The sequence below is a fragment of the Saccopteryx leptura genome, chromosome 6 (genome assembly GCF_036850995.1).
Source record: "Saccopteryx leptura isolate mSacLep1 chromosome 6, mSacLep1_pri_phased_curated, whole genome shotgun sequence".
NCBI classification, from domain to species: domain Eukaryota; kingdom Metazoa; phylum Chordata; class Mammalia; order Chiroptera; family Emballonuridae; genus Saccopteryx; species Saccopteryx leptura.
Window position 1 is genome coordinate 162,718,194 of NC_089508.1, and position 14,525 is coordinate 162,732,718.

At 35.8% G+C, this 14,525-nt stretch overlaps 1 protein-coding gene across 3 annotated transcripts in view; it reads left to right on the plus strand.

Annotated features, from left to right (window-relative positions):
• The window catches only part of ANKHD1 (ankyrin repeat and KH domain containing 1), a 140,019-nt gene that overhangs the window by 58,456 nt on the left and 67,038 nt on the right, over window positions 1-14,525 (plus strand). Inside the window, exons 10-11 of one of the 3 annotated variants that reach the window (XM_066388026.1) lie at window positions 1,115-1,224; window positions 13,273-13,329. In XM_066388026.1, the coding sequence (XP_066244123.1) occupies window positions 1,115-1,224; window positions 13,273-13,329 (167 nt within the window). Of the gene's footprint in view, window positions 1-1,114; window positions 1,225-13,272; window positions 13,558-14,525 lie in introns of those variants that run through there. The other 2 variants (XM_066388027.1, XM_066388028.1) reach the window with 2 other exon arrangements.

Genomic DNA, 14,525 nt, shown 5'->3' on the forward strand with positions numbered 1-14,525 from the left:
ATTACATAGTTGGGATATGTTGATAAAGAGAAACGTCCTCTCAAACTATTTGATTACTTTTAGGTATAAATCATATAAGAATAGCATATAAATGTTTGATTTTTTTTCACTCCTTATTTACAATTCTAAAATAATAAGGTGCTCTCTTAGCATTTATAGTAGTGACCAATAAAGTGTTTTTATTTTTTCATATGGACATTATTTTGAACTTTTGGATTTAAACATATATGATGGTTTTTACTTCATCATAGTCCTCTTTTTTTGGGGGGGGATGCAAAAATTTTTAGAAGATGGGGCAGTATGACTCTCTTTGGTCAATAAAATTATCTTCTCAATCCTTTTGATGTGATCTCATTATAGTCTTTGAGGTTTCTTTGCTTTCATGATATGGCAAGGTATTTCATGCTCATTTATACAGTTTCTGCCCTGGTCTTGGAACCAATAATTTTTCAAAGAAGCCCTCATTCCGCTTAGTAGGAAATAGTACTTAGAGACCACAATCTAAGCTAGATGTACTATTTCTGCTTGGTCTGTCATTGTCTGTGGGTCTTTTTTAGTTAGAATTAAGAAATATTTATTTTTCTTAGAGGTAAAATATATTATGAGTTCATGTCAGTACTTCCAGTTCAGAACCATAGGCTTTTTACTTAACCTCAACAATCTCATATCTCTGTTTTCTCTCAACCATGTCAGAATTTTACTTTTTACCAAAGAATTACTCATTTGATTTGTACCACAACATCTGTATAACTGTCTCAGAATACAATCCAAAACTACCACCAATATGATTTCTGAAAACTGATACTTTTTGTTTTTGTAATTCTTTTATTTCTTAGGGTATATCTTACTGAGGATGTATAGGCAGATTTTACTATGTTTTAAAATCATTTAGTGTACTTCCTTTCTATGTGGTTTAAAATCATTTATTGTACTTCCTTTATAGTTAAAAGCATTTTTACAAAACATATTTAAAGGAAAATTAGGCTATTTAAAATATATACTGGTATTTTCATACTTCAAGTTTATCAATTTCCAAATTGCAAAGTTGAATTATCTAATACAATTTATAATTTACAAAGTAAATATATGGTTGTTTTTTTTTTTTATTTGCTAGGTGCTAATGTTCATGCTACAACAGCAACAGGAGACACAGCCTTAACTTATGCTTGTGAAAATGGACACACAGATGTTGCAGATGTTTTACTTCAAGCAGGGGCCGATTTAGTAAGATATTCTTAATTTCAAATATTTGTGTATTAATTCTCATTCATTTATTTTTAACATTAAAAAAAACTAGTAAAAAAGACCTATAGTTTGCATGCTTTGTATAAAGTAACTTTAAAAAGTTTGGCTATTCTAGTTTTGTTGCATTTATTAATTGTATTTAAAAATACTTAGTTTTTTAATGAGGTATACTATTTAATTTTCTAGGTAAAACTGTAGTTTTTTCCTCTCTCCAATCCCAATCGACATTTCTAAACTTTATTAGACATATTATCAATTCAAGGATATGTTCACAGACTAGAATAACTTGTCAAATCTTTTTGAGTGATTTCTTTTATCTTATTGGGCTTTAAAAACAAAGATACTGCCTGACCTGTGGTGGCGCAGTGGGTAAAAGCATCGACCTGGAACGCTGAGGTCACTGGTTCAAAACCCCAGGCTTGCCTGGTCAAGACACATATGGGGAGTTGATGCTTCCTGCTCCTCCCTCTGTTCTTTCCATCTCTTTTCTCTCTCTGTCTCTTTCTCTCTCTGTGTCTCCTCTATCTAAAAAAATGAATAAATAAAATATAAAAAAAAAAAATTAAAAACAAAGATACTATCATCTTTCCTAACAACATTATTAAAGCACTCTATTATTGTTCTGTTCTTTTGGTATTTTCTTCCTACTTTGACTTTTCAAAGTTTCAAATTAGATGATAGATTCGTATGTGTAGTATTTCTTACAATTATGGAAATTATAAATCGTATCCTACTTACAGGTTCATGCTTCTCGCTGAAATGTGTACTTCGATTCATTTTTATTTTCTGAACTGCTTTTTAGAGATTTTCACAGAATTTCTTTATATATTTCATAAAAATTTATGAAATATTATAATGAACCAAAAGTTCATTAGTCTTCAGTTATTTGGAAAAAAATGTGCAAGTATTGCCTTTTAAACCATTTCCAATAGCACACATTCCCAAATAGATATCTGAGATTGTTGGAAAATAGTTATTGACTAAAGTAAATGTATAGTATAATTATGCCACTTATTATTATTTCTACTAATAATATTATACTGACACTAGCATTCATTCTCGTTAATTAGATTTTCCCCATCAGTTAGATTTTTTTTTTTTTTTTTTGGTATTTTTCTGAAGTTGGAAATGGGGAGGCAGTCAGACAGACTCCAGCATGCGCCCGGCCGGGATCCACCCAGCATGCCCACCAGGGGGGCGATGCTCTGCCCATCTGGGGCGTTGCTCTGTTATAACCAGAGCCATTCTAGCACCTGAGGCAGAGGCCATAGAGCCATCCTCAGCGCCCGGGCCAACTTTGCTCCAGTGGAGCCTTGGCTGTGAGAGGGGAAGAGAGAGACAGAGAGGAAGGAGAGGGGGAGGGTTGGAGAAGCAGATGGGCGCTTCTCCTGTGTGCCCTGGCCGGGAATTGAACCCAGGACTCCTGCAAGCCAGGCCGACGCTCTACCACTGAGCCATCTGGCTGGGCTCAGTTAGATTTTTTGAGGTATACTTTTTAATTTGAGAACTATGACAGATTTGTTAAGTAGATCTCAATCTTCTGCCTTCTTACTATATCGTTTTCCTTTTTTAGAGTTGCTTTGGGTCATCTATAAAAATTAAGAATTGGAGTATTTCATCACTTGAAATAAAGAAATAGGGTAGAGCATAAAAGCTTAGATACTATTAACAAATGTAATACTCTTATTATTCAAATTCTTACCCAGATTTTCTCTTCCATTTTTCTATAGCAAAGTCGCTTTCTTAACCTGTTTGTTTTTCTGAAAATATTAAATAGGAAAAAGAGGAACTGTTTAATATATTATGTTGTATAGCAAAATATTACTGATTTGACTGAGTTAGAAATCTGTTATGAAATATTTTCAAATGTTTTATTTGTATAGTCTTCTGGAATTAGTGTTTGTGATTTGAGTTCTTTAGAAGAACATTACATGAATAGATAGAAAGATTTAAATTTGCCATACTGTTTTACCTTCAAATATAAGATTTAAAAATTGGGTTAGATAAATAAACCTTAATTAAATACAAAGATAATACTGTTATTTTAACATAATTTTCATTTTTCTAATTTGCAATTGATCTTTGCATTTATATTTAGGTATAATTATAATATAGTTGTTTTTAATTTTTTCTACTATGTGATTTTTCATAAACTTCATATTGTTTCATAGTCTCTATGTTTATAACTCTTGCATAATATTCCATCAAATTAATGGACCATAGTCATTCACTTATTAAACTTCTCATTTTTCATTTTTCACTATTATACTGATAGATTTAGTAACTTCGTATGCATAACTTTTTATTCTCCTTTTGAATTTTGTTTTATATTGATTTTAACTTAAAAATATATTGCCTATTCCATCCTTTTGCACTCTGTGGAGAAACATTTTAATTTTAATATTAGTTATTTTCCTAATTATATATTCTTTATAGAATATGTGAAAAGTATGGGAAGGTATAGTAAGTTTGATATTTAAAACCTATGAATAATCTTTGTAATTTCAGGCTTTACTATAAGCCAGAGAGAGGGAAAAAAGACCTAGTCAGACACAAGAAGTGAGTAAAGCAGGCATATCAGTCTGAGTCCTGAGAAAAGTGGTTGATAATTCTTACTAGATGGACCTAACAAGGCAGTGGCATCTTTCTTATCCTTTATTCTTTTCTTCCACCTCCTAGTATCTGTTTTGGACTATAGGAATTTCCTCCACTGGTTTGCAGATGGAAGGCTGTCCTCTCCCAGTGCATGAGGTGGAGATATAGTCCATTCCTGGCATTCCATGGATGTGTTCTTGGTATCTGGGTTTGCTCATTCTTTAAGTTAAATAGATGATCTTGTGGACTGGCTGAGAACCTTCATTTTAGGAACTATTTTTACTCTCAGTTTTAAATAAGGATGTATATATAGGTAAACCTTTGGAACACATCTGGATCAACCCTGAAATCTTAATTAGATTGTGGAGTTTAATTTTTGTCATAATTCTGGGTTTTGATATTACATTTTTTTAAAAGGAGCTTAAAAACTATTGTTTCCCATTCCTTAAAATATTCTGCACCAGAATCAGTTAATATTATTAGTTATGGTTTTAAAAAACTTAATGCGACAATTTGGTTTTCTTGTATTGTTTACTGAGATGAAACTCAGAAGATTTAGGACTTTATATTCTAAATGTGTGGTAGGTGTAATTGAGAATTTAGTGTTAAAGGAAATCTGGAAAATTCTTATTTATTGCTTTTTAAAAATTCATAGCCAGAACTGAAGGCAGACTGGAGCACTGTCAGGTAGATCTTCAAAATATGTGCATCTTCTAATTTGAAACTTATTTGAAATTCTTTTTTTCTAGTTTTAAAATATTTTAAATTAAAAGTATTATAGATGTACAGGGCAGGTGGGGAGTAGAGGGACAAATACATGGTGACAAAAAATGATTTGACTTTGGGTGATGGGCACACAACACAGTCAGCAGTTCAAATGCTATAGAGATGTTTACCTGAAACCTATGTATTCTTATTGATCAATGTCACCCCATTCACTTTAATTTCTAAATTAAAAAAAAGAAAAAGAAACAAAAATATTTATAGATGTACAGAGATGTGTTGTAGAATTGAGTACCTGAAACCTATATAATTAGGTTAACCAGTGTCACCCCAATAACTTAAGAAAAATATTTATAGATATTTCCAGTTAACAGCACACTGACTATCTACCTTATTTAGAGATTATGAATTGATATATAACTTTTTATAATTGTATAAGTTTGAGTAATCCATTATTAAACCTTTGGGCTAGTTTAGTAGTCTTAAATAGGCCACTTAAAATGTTCTTTTTGGCCTGACCAGGCGATAGTGCAGTGGATAGAGCAGGGGTTGCCAAACTTTTTACACAGGGGGCCAGTTCACTGTCCTTCAGACCGTTGGAGGGCCGGACTATAAAAAATACTATGGCCCGACCTGTGGTGGCGCAGTGGATAAAGCATCGACCTAGAAACACTGAGGTTGCCAGTTCAAAGCCCTGAGCTTGCCTGGTCAAGGCACATATGGGGAGTTGATGCTTTCTGCTCCTCCCCCTTCTTTCTCTCTCTCTCTCTCTCTCTCTCTCTCTCTCTCTCTCTCTCTTCTCTAAAATGAATAAATAAAAAATATTTAAAAAAAAACAAAACAAAAAAACTATGGGCCTGACCAGGCGGTGGTGCAGTGGATTGAGCGTCGGACTGGGATGCGGAAGGACCCAGGTTCGAGACCCCAAGGTTGCCAGCTTGAGCACGGGCTCATCTGGCTTGAGCAAAAAAAAAAAAAAAACCAAAAAAAAAACCCAACTCACCAGCTTGGACCCAAGGTCACTGGCTTGAGCAAGGGGTTACTCAGTCTGCTGAAGGCCCGCGGTCATGGCACATATGAGAAAGCAATTAATGAACAACTAAGGTGTCGCAACGAAAAACTGATGATTGATGCTTCTCATCTCTCTCCCTTCCTGTCTGTCCCTATCTATCCCTCTATCTGACTCTCTCTGTGTCCCTGTAAAAAAAACACAAACAAACAAACAAACAAAACTATGAACAAATCCCTGTGCACACTGCACATATCTTATTTTAAAGTAAAAAAACAAAATGGGAACAAATACAGTATTTAAAATAGAGAACAAGTAAATTTAAATCAACAAACTGACCAGTATTTCTATGGAAACTATGGGCCTGCTTTTAGCTAATGAGATGGTCAATGTGCTCCTCTCATTGACCACCAATGAAAGAGGTGCCCTTTCCAGAAGTGTGGCGGGGGCCGGATAAATGGCCTCGGGGTTGCATGCGGCCTGCTGGCTGTAGTTTGGGGACCCCTGGGATAGAGCATCAGACTGGGATGCGGGATGCAGAGGACCCAGGTTCGAGACCCCGAGGTCACCAGCTTGAGCGTGGGCTTATCTGGTTTGAGCAAAGTTCACCAGCTTGGACCCAAGGTCGCTGGCTCGAGCAAGGGGTTACTTGGTCTGCTGAAGGCTTGCAGTCAAGGCACATATGAGAAAGCAATCAATGAACAACTAAGGTGTTGCAACGAAATACTGATGATTGATGCTTCTCGTCTCTCTCTGTACCTGTCTGTCTGTCCCTATCTATTCCTCTCTCTGTACCTGTAAAAAAAAAAAAAAAAATGTCCTTTTTGAAAATCAAAAATTTAAAGTTGTCCATTAATTCCAGAGTTTTTTTAAAAAGTTCCTCGTTTAGCATTCAGAATCATTTTAACGAGTCTATCAGCACTGAGCTTACTCTACAATCAGAGAGCCCTGAACAAATCACCTAATTCATATCTTTTGCTGTATGCATCTCTTGTTACCCCTCTAATGGGAATCAGTGTATTGAAATATTATTCCTTGTTCGTGTTTTTTTTCCTTTGAATAACATCTTTGTTTATTGGGTCCAGCTCTGTATTGTTTTTTGGTTTTTAGTATTTGCTATGATTACATGTATTATACGAAGTAAACTCATTGTAAGGAAGTTTGTATTAAAACATGTTAGCATTCTCTGGTATTTAAAATTTAAAATAAATAGTTAGGGCCTGACCTGTGGATGGGGCGTCAACCTGCAGCGCCGAGTTTGCCCGGTCGGGGCACATGTGGGAGTTGATGTTTCCTGCTCCTATCCCTCTTTTCTTTCTCTCTCTCCTGTCTAAAAAGGAATAAATAAAATAAATCTCTTAAAAAGAAATAGGAAAAAACAGATTGTCTTTGAAAACTGCTCAATCATATTTCTCTGAAATGGAGTTTTCATATTATCAGCATCCTTACAAATTTGTTACTGAACTGTTTTACTAGAAACAACCAGTGAACACCATTTACAAATTGGCTCTGGCTGAAGAGCTCAGTGGATTAGAACATCGTCCCGAAGTGCAGAGGTTGCAGGTTCGATTCCCAGTCAGAGCACATACAGGAAGAGATTGATGTTCCTGTCTTCTCTCTCTGCATTCCTTTCTTGCTAAAATCAATAAATAAAAATTTAAAATATGTATATATAGGAAAAGTTTTCTCAACATAGGTTTTTGTTTTAAGTAGACTATTCCTCTTCCCTTGTGAACTACTAAAGTTAGTCAAGAATAGTCTCAAATTAATTTTTTTGGAAAGTAAAGTTTATTTCAAGTAGCAGAATAAACGTGTTATATCATCTTCCTTTCATGTTTTATGTCTTAAAACTTTTCAAAATTTCCTTTGTTTAGGATTGCTTTTTCAGCTTTTAAGTATACATAATAACTGAAAAACAAGGAAGTTAGAATATCATTTTACTTTAAAATGTTTGTCACCTTAAAGATAGTAGAGGGAGAGGTACCCAAGGACATAAGAACACAGTTTGTTTCTCTGTACTCATAAAGAATCTGCTGTAGATGAAATGGATCAGAGAAAATAAATGGGACCCACTTAAGGACGTATGGTAGGCATACTGTGTTGCTAATTTTAGAATCTTTACTATATTGAATAATAGTTGGTCCTATGTGAATTTATTTTCCTTATTATTGTGGCTAAATTTTTGTTTATTAACAAAATCTTAAAATTACTTGAAAAATATATTTTAAAAATTTTAAGTAGGTAATACCTTTACCAGGTTCAAATTCACAGAGTATAAAAATGTTCCATAGGCTCTGGCCAGGTAGTTTAGTTGGTAGGAGTGTCATTCCAATGTGCCAAGGTTGCAGTTCGGTCTCCGGTCAGGAGACATGTAGTAACCAACCAGTAAATGCATGGATGGGTGGAACAACAGGTCAGTATGCCCCCTGATTTAAATAAAATAAATCAATAAAAAAAGTATTTTAACATGACCACGTGGTGGTGCAGTGGATAGAGCCTTGGACTGGGATGGAGAGGACCCAGGTTCAAAACCTCAAGGTCGCTGGCTTGAGCATGGGCTCATCTGACTTTAGCACAGGGTCCTGGCTTGGCTGTAGCGCCCCTGCCCCATCAAGGCACATATGAGAAAGCAATCAATGAACAACTAAGGTGTCGCAACGAAAAACTGGTGATTGATGCTTCTCATCTCTCTCCGTTCCTGTCTGTCCCTTTCTGTCCTTCTCTGTGTGTGTGTCTCTTAAAAAAGTATTTTTAAGAATGTTCCATGGGCCCTCAGTTTCCATCTTTGTTGGCAATTGGTTCATTTCTTGGATCCTTCCAAGAAATTTTATGATCCTTCCAAGAGACATTTTATGTATGTATGATGAAAAGTGACAGATATTGAAAGAAACATACTTACCAATGTTTAATTTTTCATATAAATTCTTATTAAAATAGAATTTTGATTTTTATTATCTTCATTTTCTCTGTAGTGTTGAACATAGATTTTAAGGGTTTATTATTTTTAACATTTTTTTTTTTTTTTTTTTTCATTTTTCTGAAGCTGGAAACGGGGATAGACAGTCAGACAGACTCCCGCATGCGCCCGACCGGGATCCACCCGGCACGCCCACCAGGGGCAGTGCTCTGCCCCCCAGGGGGCGATGCTCTGCCCATCCTGGGCGTCGCCATATTGCGACCAGAGCCACTCTAGCGCCTGAGGCAGAGGCCACAGAGCCATGCCCAGCGCCCGGGCCATCTTTGCTCCAATGGAGCCTTGGCTGCAGGAGGGGAAGAGAGAGACAGAGAGGAAAGCGCGGCGGAGGGGTGGAGAAGCAAATGGGCGCTTCTCCTATGTGCCCTGGCCGGGAATCGAACCCGGGTCCTCCGCACGCTAGTATTTTTAACATTTTAATAAAAATTGAAACACTTTTGCACTGATGAAAAAATAGAGCCCTTTGACTATGTCACAGTGTCTATCACTGATTTTCTTCCCTAACTATAAAGTAAGCTCTCTGACTCTTTTTGCTTTCCTTGAACTGTATTCTACCAGCAAATAAACTTTTTGGGGATATTTTCTTAGAATAATGGAGCTAATGGAAATACTAGCACCATTTGGTTCTTGTTCTGGAATTTATGTTTTTTTAAATGAGATTTGATATGGACTTTCCTTAAAGAAAGAAAAAAATTGAAGGATTAGTTTTTTTACCTATATTGAATCTTATGAAATAGAAATGTAGACCAGGTCCTCTTTTATAAGATTGTTTTATTAATTTAAACAATATGTTGTGTGTCCTTCTGGACATTTCTATATACCCAAATATATGTATATTCTATGTATGTGGGCTACATGTCTTATATGAGTGGATTTGTTACTACATATACTGCAACCTTTTCATTATTAATATTTTTCTATGTCAGTTCCTAGGGAGTTCTCATTCCATTTCAGTTATTTATTTCTTAACTGGTTATTTATTTATAAATATGTTTAAATATTACAAATGGTGCTACATTAAATATTGCTAAACACATTATATCTTTTCTACTTTTGTAAAAGGATAAATTCCTAGAAGTAAAATTTTGGTTGTCAAAGAGTTCACATGTAAAAATTTGATGGTTGCTGCCAAATTAGTCAAAAATGCTGAACCAGGTTATATACAGTACTTTTAACAATTGTGACTTCCTGATTCCCCACATTCTCATTAACATAAGTTGATTTATTTCCTTCCTTCCTTCCTCCCCCCTCCCTCCCTCCCTCCTTTCTTTCCTTTCTTTCTTTCTTAATGGTTTAATTTTCTAATCTATCATTATAGTCCTCATGTTTGTTTGTTTGTTTTTTATATTTTTCTGAAGTTGGAAACAGGGAGGCAGTCAGACAGACTCCCGCATGTGCCCGACTGGGATCCACCCGGCATGCCCACCAGGGGGCGATGCTCTGCCCATCTGGGGCGTTGCTCTGTTGCAACCAGAGCCATTCTAGTGCCTGAGGCAGAGGCCATGGGCCATCCTCAGCGCCCAGGCCAACTTTGCTCCAGTGGAGCCTTGGCTGCAGGAGGGGAAGAGAGAAACAGAGAGGAAGGAGAGGGGGAGGGGTGGAGAAGCAGATGGGTGCTTCTCCTGTGTGCCCTGGCCAGGAATCGAACCCGGGACTCCTACACGCCAGGCCGATGCTCTACCACTGAGCCAACCGGCCAGGGCTTCATGTTTTTTTTAACTAAAAAATCTTTCTGTGTTCCAAGTAGCCCTATGAGCTGCTCATTAATTGCTCCCAAAGCTTTGATGAACTATATAAAACATAGGTATAAAGTTAACTTTCTGGAAGAATATTCAGATATTTACAAATGTAAATTTTGAAATATTTTGTTAATTTCTTTAAAGAACAAATTATTTTTTTATTTTAAGATTTTATTTATTGATTTTAGGGAGGAGGGGGGAGGCGGAGGAGCATCAACTCATAGTAGTTGCTTCTCATATGTGCCTTGACCAGGACAGGCCAGGGTTTTGAACCGGCAACCTCAGCATTCCAGGTTAATGCTTTATCCACTGTGCCCCCATGGGTCAGGCAAGAACAAATTTATTTTTAAAATATATTTAGACAATATCTATAGACTTTGTTCTGAAAAAAGAGATTAAATGTGACAGAGATAGAGGGACAGATAGGGACAGACAGGAAGGGAGAGAGATGAGAAGCATCAATTCTTCATTGTGACACCTTAGTTGTTCATTGATTGCTTTGTCATATGTGCCTTGACTGAGGGGCTACAGCAGACCGAGTGACCCCTTGCTCAAACCAGATGAGTCTGCGATCAAGCTGGCGACCTTGAGGTTTAGAACCTGGGTCCTCAGCATCCCAGTCTGACTCTATCCACTGCACCACCACCTGGTCAGGCTAAATGTATCTTTCACTATAAGATTTTCCGTAGTTATTTTTACATTACAGTGGTTTTATAACATTTATACTGTTTTATGATCCTATTTCTCAAAGTTGTTTAACTTTGTGTATTTAGGTGGATTGAGTGTTTACTAGCCTTTTATATTATGTAGTGTCTTAAATCCTGAGAGCCTTAACTTGACTCACTGTTTGGCTGGCTGACAGCGGTATTTTGATTTGAATTCACTGCCAATCTCTGAAAAAAATAAAAAAGGAGTTCACAGATAACAGGGGGTGTTGTTGCTCTGTTGCATCCGGAGTCATTCTAGCGCCTAAGGTGGAGACTATGAAGCCATTCTTAGCACCTGGGCCAACTTCGCTCCAATGGAACCTTGGCTGCAGGAGGGGAAGAGAGAGGAAGGAGAGGGGAAAGGGTAGAGAAGCAGATGGGCACTTCTCTTGTGTGTCTTGGGCGGGAATCGAACTCAGGACTTCCATGTGCCTGTTGATGCTCTATCACTGAGCCAGCCGGCCAGGGCCGATACTTGGGTTTTTTTTGGAGACTATTGTATTTATAAATTTATAAATAAATTTTGCCACATATAAAACTGAATCACTTGTTTTTCCCTTCAAAATTCTATGCCCTATAGCCTGACAGGTGTTGGCGTAGTGGATAGAACATCGACCTGGGATGCTGAGGACCCAGGTTCAAAACCCCAAGGTCACTGGCTTGAGCCTATGGTCACCACTGGCTTGAGCAAGGGGTCACTGGCTTGGCTGGAGCCCCCCAGTCAAGGCATGTATGAGAAGCAATCAGTGAACAACTAAAGTGTCACAACTGCGATTTGATGCTTCTTATCTCTCTCCATTCCTGTCTGCCCCTCTCTCTCAAAAAAAAAAAAATTTCTAAGCCCTCTATTCTACTGTCTTGTGGTACTGAATATTGCCTAAGCCTGCTAGAATATTCCCCATTACATATAAGTAATTATCTTTTTCGTCCTGGATTATCATAAGGTTCTTTCATTATACTTCAACCTCTGATTTCACCAGATGTGTCTTGGCATTTATTAGTCTATATTAATTTTTCCTGGAAAACAATGAATATTTTTTAATTCAATGCTGCTGTTCTTCCTTCTTCTGTTTTCTTTTATTACATCCTCAAATACTTCTTTTTCTATTCTGTTTTTATCTGGGATATTTATTATTCATATTTTAGACCTTTCTTATTTGTATTATCTTAATTCTTTTCATTTGTCTTCTTTTCCTCTGCATTGTTTTTCTCTTAAGCTCATCTTTCAGGTCATTATTTTTTCTGTATACTTGTTGCTTCTAGTATGGTTTTATTATTACTTAGTTTTGTCTGCTCTTCCAAATCTCCTCTTTCTGTTATATCACTTTGTTTAGCTATTTAAAGAGTTCTCTTTAGTTTATTTGAAAGAGCAGGGCAATATTTGACTTAAATTTTGTTTCCATTTTTGTAGGAACTCTTAATAAGTTCCAAGTTGGATACTTTGATTATTTTTCATATTTGAAGGATCTTGTCATTTGTTGAAAATCATGTAGGAGCGGGACAGGGCGAGGAAGTGAGTCTTAACAGTTAGCTTTTTCAAACATGTAGTTGTTTCACAATACTTTCTCACCAAATCTGTACCATAGGTGCATGCATCCCTTTAAAGTAAGCACATCTCCCAGGTAGGAGGTAGAAGCGACTTAGAGTGAAGTCTTCTCTAGGCTACATTTTTCTTTATTTGGAAACTTTGTTGACTCTGGTCAGTTAGCAAAGCTTATTAGTTTCCTAGATAATATCCCTGTCTCACTTCAAGTTCTTTCCCTCTGTCAGGAGTCTAAATCTAGAGAAAACACAGATATTCTATCTCTCAAGTTCTTTGTAGGAACCTGTTTTAGTTGAAAAGTGTGAGCACTGAGTATTTATAATGGGGAACTATATAACTATGTAATTGTCTTACAGTATTTTTCTTTTTATCCCAACTTGTGATATCCCCACACTTTTATTTTCTTTGGTTAGATGTTAAAATTTATTATTTTTTATTCTGTGGCTTTAGTTTTGTTTGGAGACAAAGGCATGAATTCAAATAATTCAACAGAATTATATCTGCATATGCTAAGCTTCATATTGAAGTTATATTGGTAGAGAACCATATTATCACACCCTACAAAAAAATCATGCTATGCTCCTGAGATTATGGTCTCTACAGATGATAATCTTTTTAGCTTAAGATCCTGAATTTAAGAGCCCAACATCTAAAGTACCAGTCACAAGGTCTTCATGGCCAAATGTGATTTTTATTTTTGGAATAAGATCCGTGAGTTCTTCTTTTTCCTTTCACAGGACAAGCAGGAGGACATGAAGACTATTTTGGAGGGCATAGATCCGGCCAAGCATCAGGTGAGGGTGGCCTTTGATGCTTGTAAGCTACTACATAAACAATAGATGTTGTAGGTAACCAGAACTCTGGATATCTGAATTCCAGCCAAGAAGTTCCAGCACCCTGGTGGGTGGCAAAGGAAATCCTCATCAACTGAAAAAGATTATAAAGTTTAAATAAAAAGAAAATTACATTACTGTTAATTTGCTTCCTTAGTATTCTTTTTATGTGGTATTCCTTTAAAAATCTCGTAGGTGAATATAAATTTTCTTACTCAGATCTTTTGTATCCTCTCTTATTGGGAGAGTTGATACCCCAGAGAAAAAGTCTCAATTATAATGTCCTTTGCATTCAACTTTGTTCATCAAAAATCTGAAACTTAGATTTAGGTGATTTAGTAGATTATTTTTATATAACCCTGAGATAAACAAAAAGATTAATTACATTATTTATTATATTATTCATGCCTGCATTTATGTATGTTAAAATTTTCTTCTTAAAATTGTCTCCTGTTACCTCATTTTGAAATTGGTTTTTAAGAAAGTGAATACTTGTTCATAGGCAAACATTTCTTTTTTGTGTATGGAACTTGTGCCTGATGGTTTTTTTAAAAGTCAAGCAAAGTTAATATCCATTTAACCCAGAGAGATTTGTTTAGATTCAGGAGCAGTGCTTAATTTATAAATTATGAATAATTGTGATTGGATCACGATTAACTTAGGCCATCTAAAATAAATTTTTTAGTATCAAGCCATTCTTAATTATAATACTTATTAAATTTCTTCATTAATGACTTGTTGAATAAGAAGTTGTTATATTGTGATTTGAATAAATTAAATCCATTTATTTCACAAAATATGTAAAAATGTGAACTTTACTCAGTTTCTGTAATATCGCAGTCTCTTACTAGAATATAAAGCTTAGTGTATTTTCATATAAGGGATTTCTTTTTCCCTAGATTAGTTAAATGTGATTATAAATCTCTTTCTCTAGTTGTAAGTCTCAAAACTTTTGAAGAGGTTCAGATTCAGCAGATTTGAAATAGGAGTCTGCATTTTAACTAATATTCCAGGAGATTCTGATGACAAGTCCTCCATAGTCCACACTTTGAGACTTTGCTAGAGTCTGTACAGATTATTTTGTGTCATTGTAGAGTTCTGTTCTTTTTTCATCTTTGCTTTATAATTAATAATTCTTCCTTCATCCAAACTGAGTA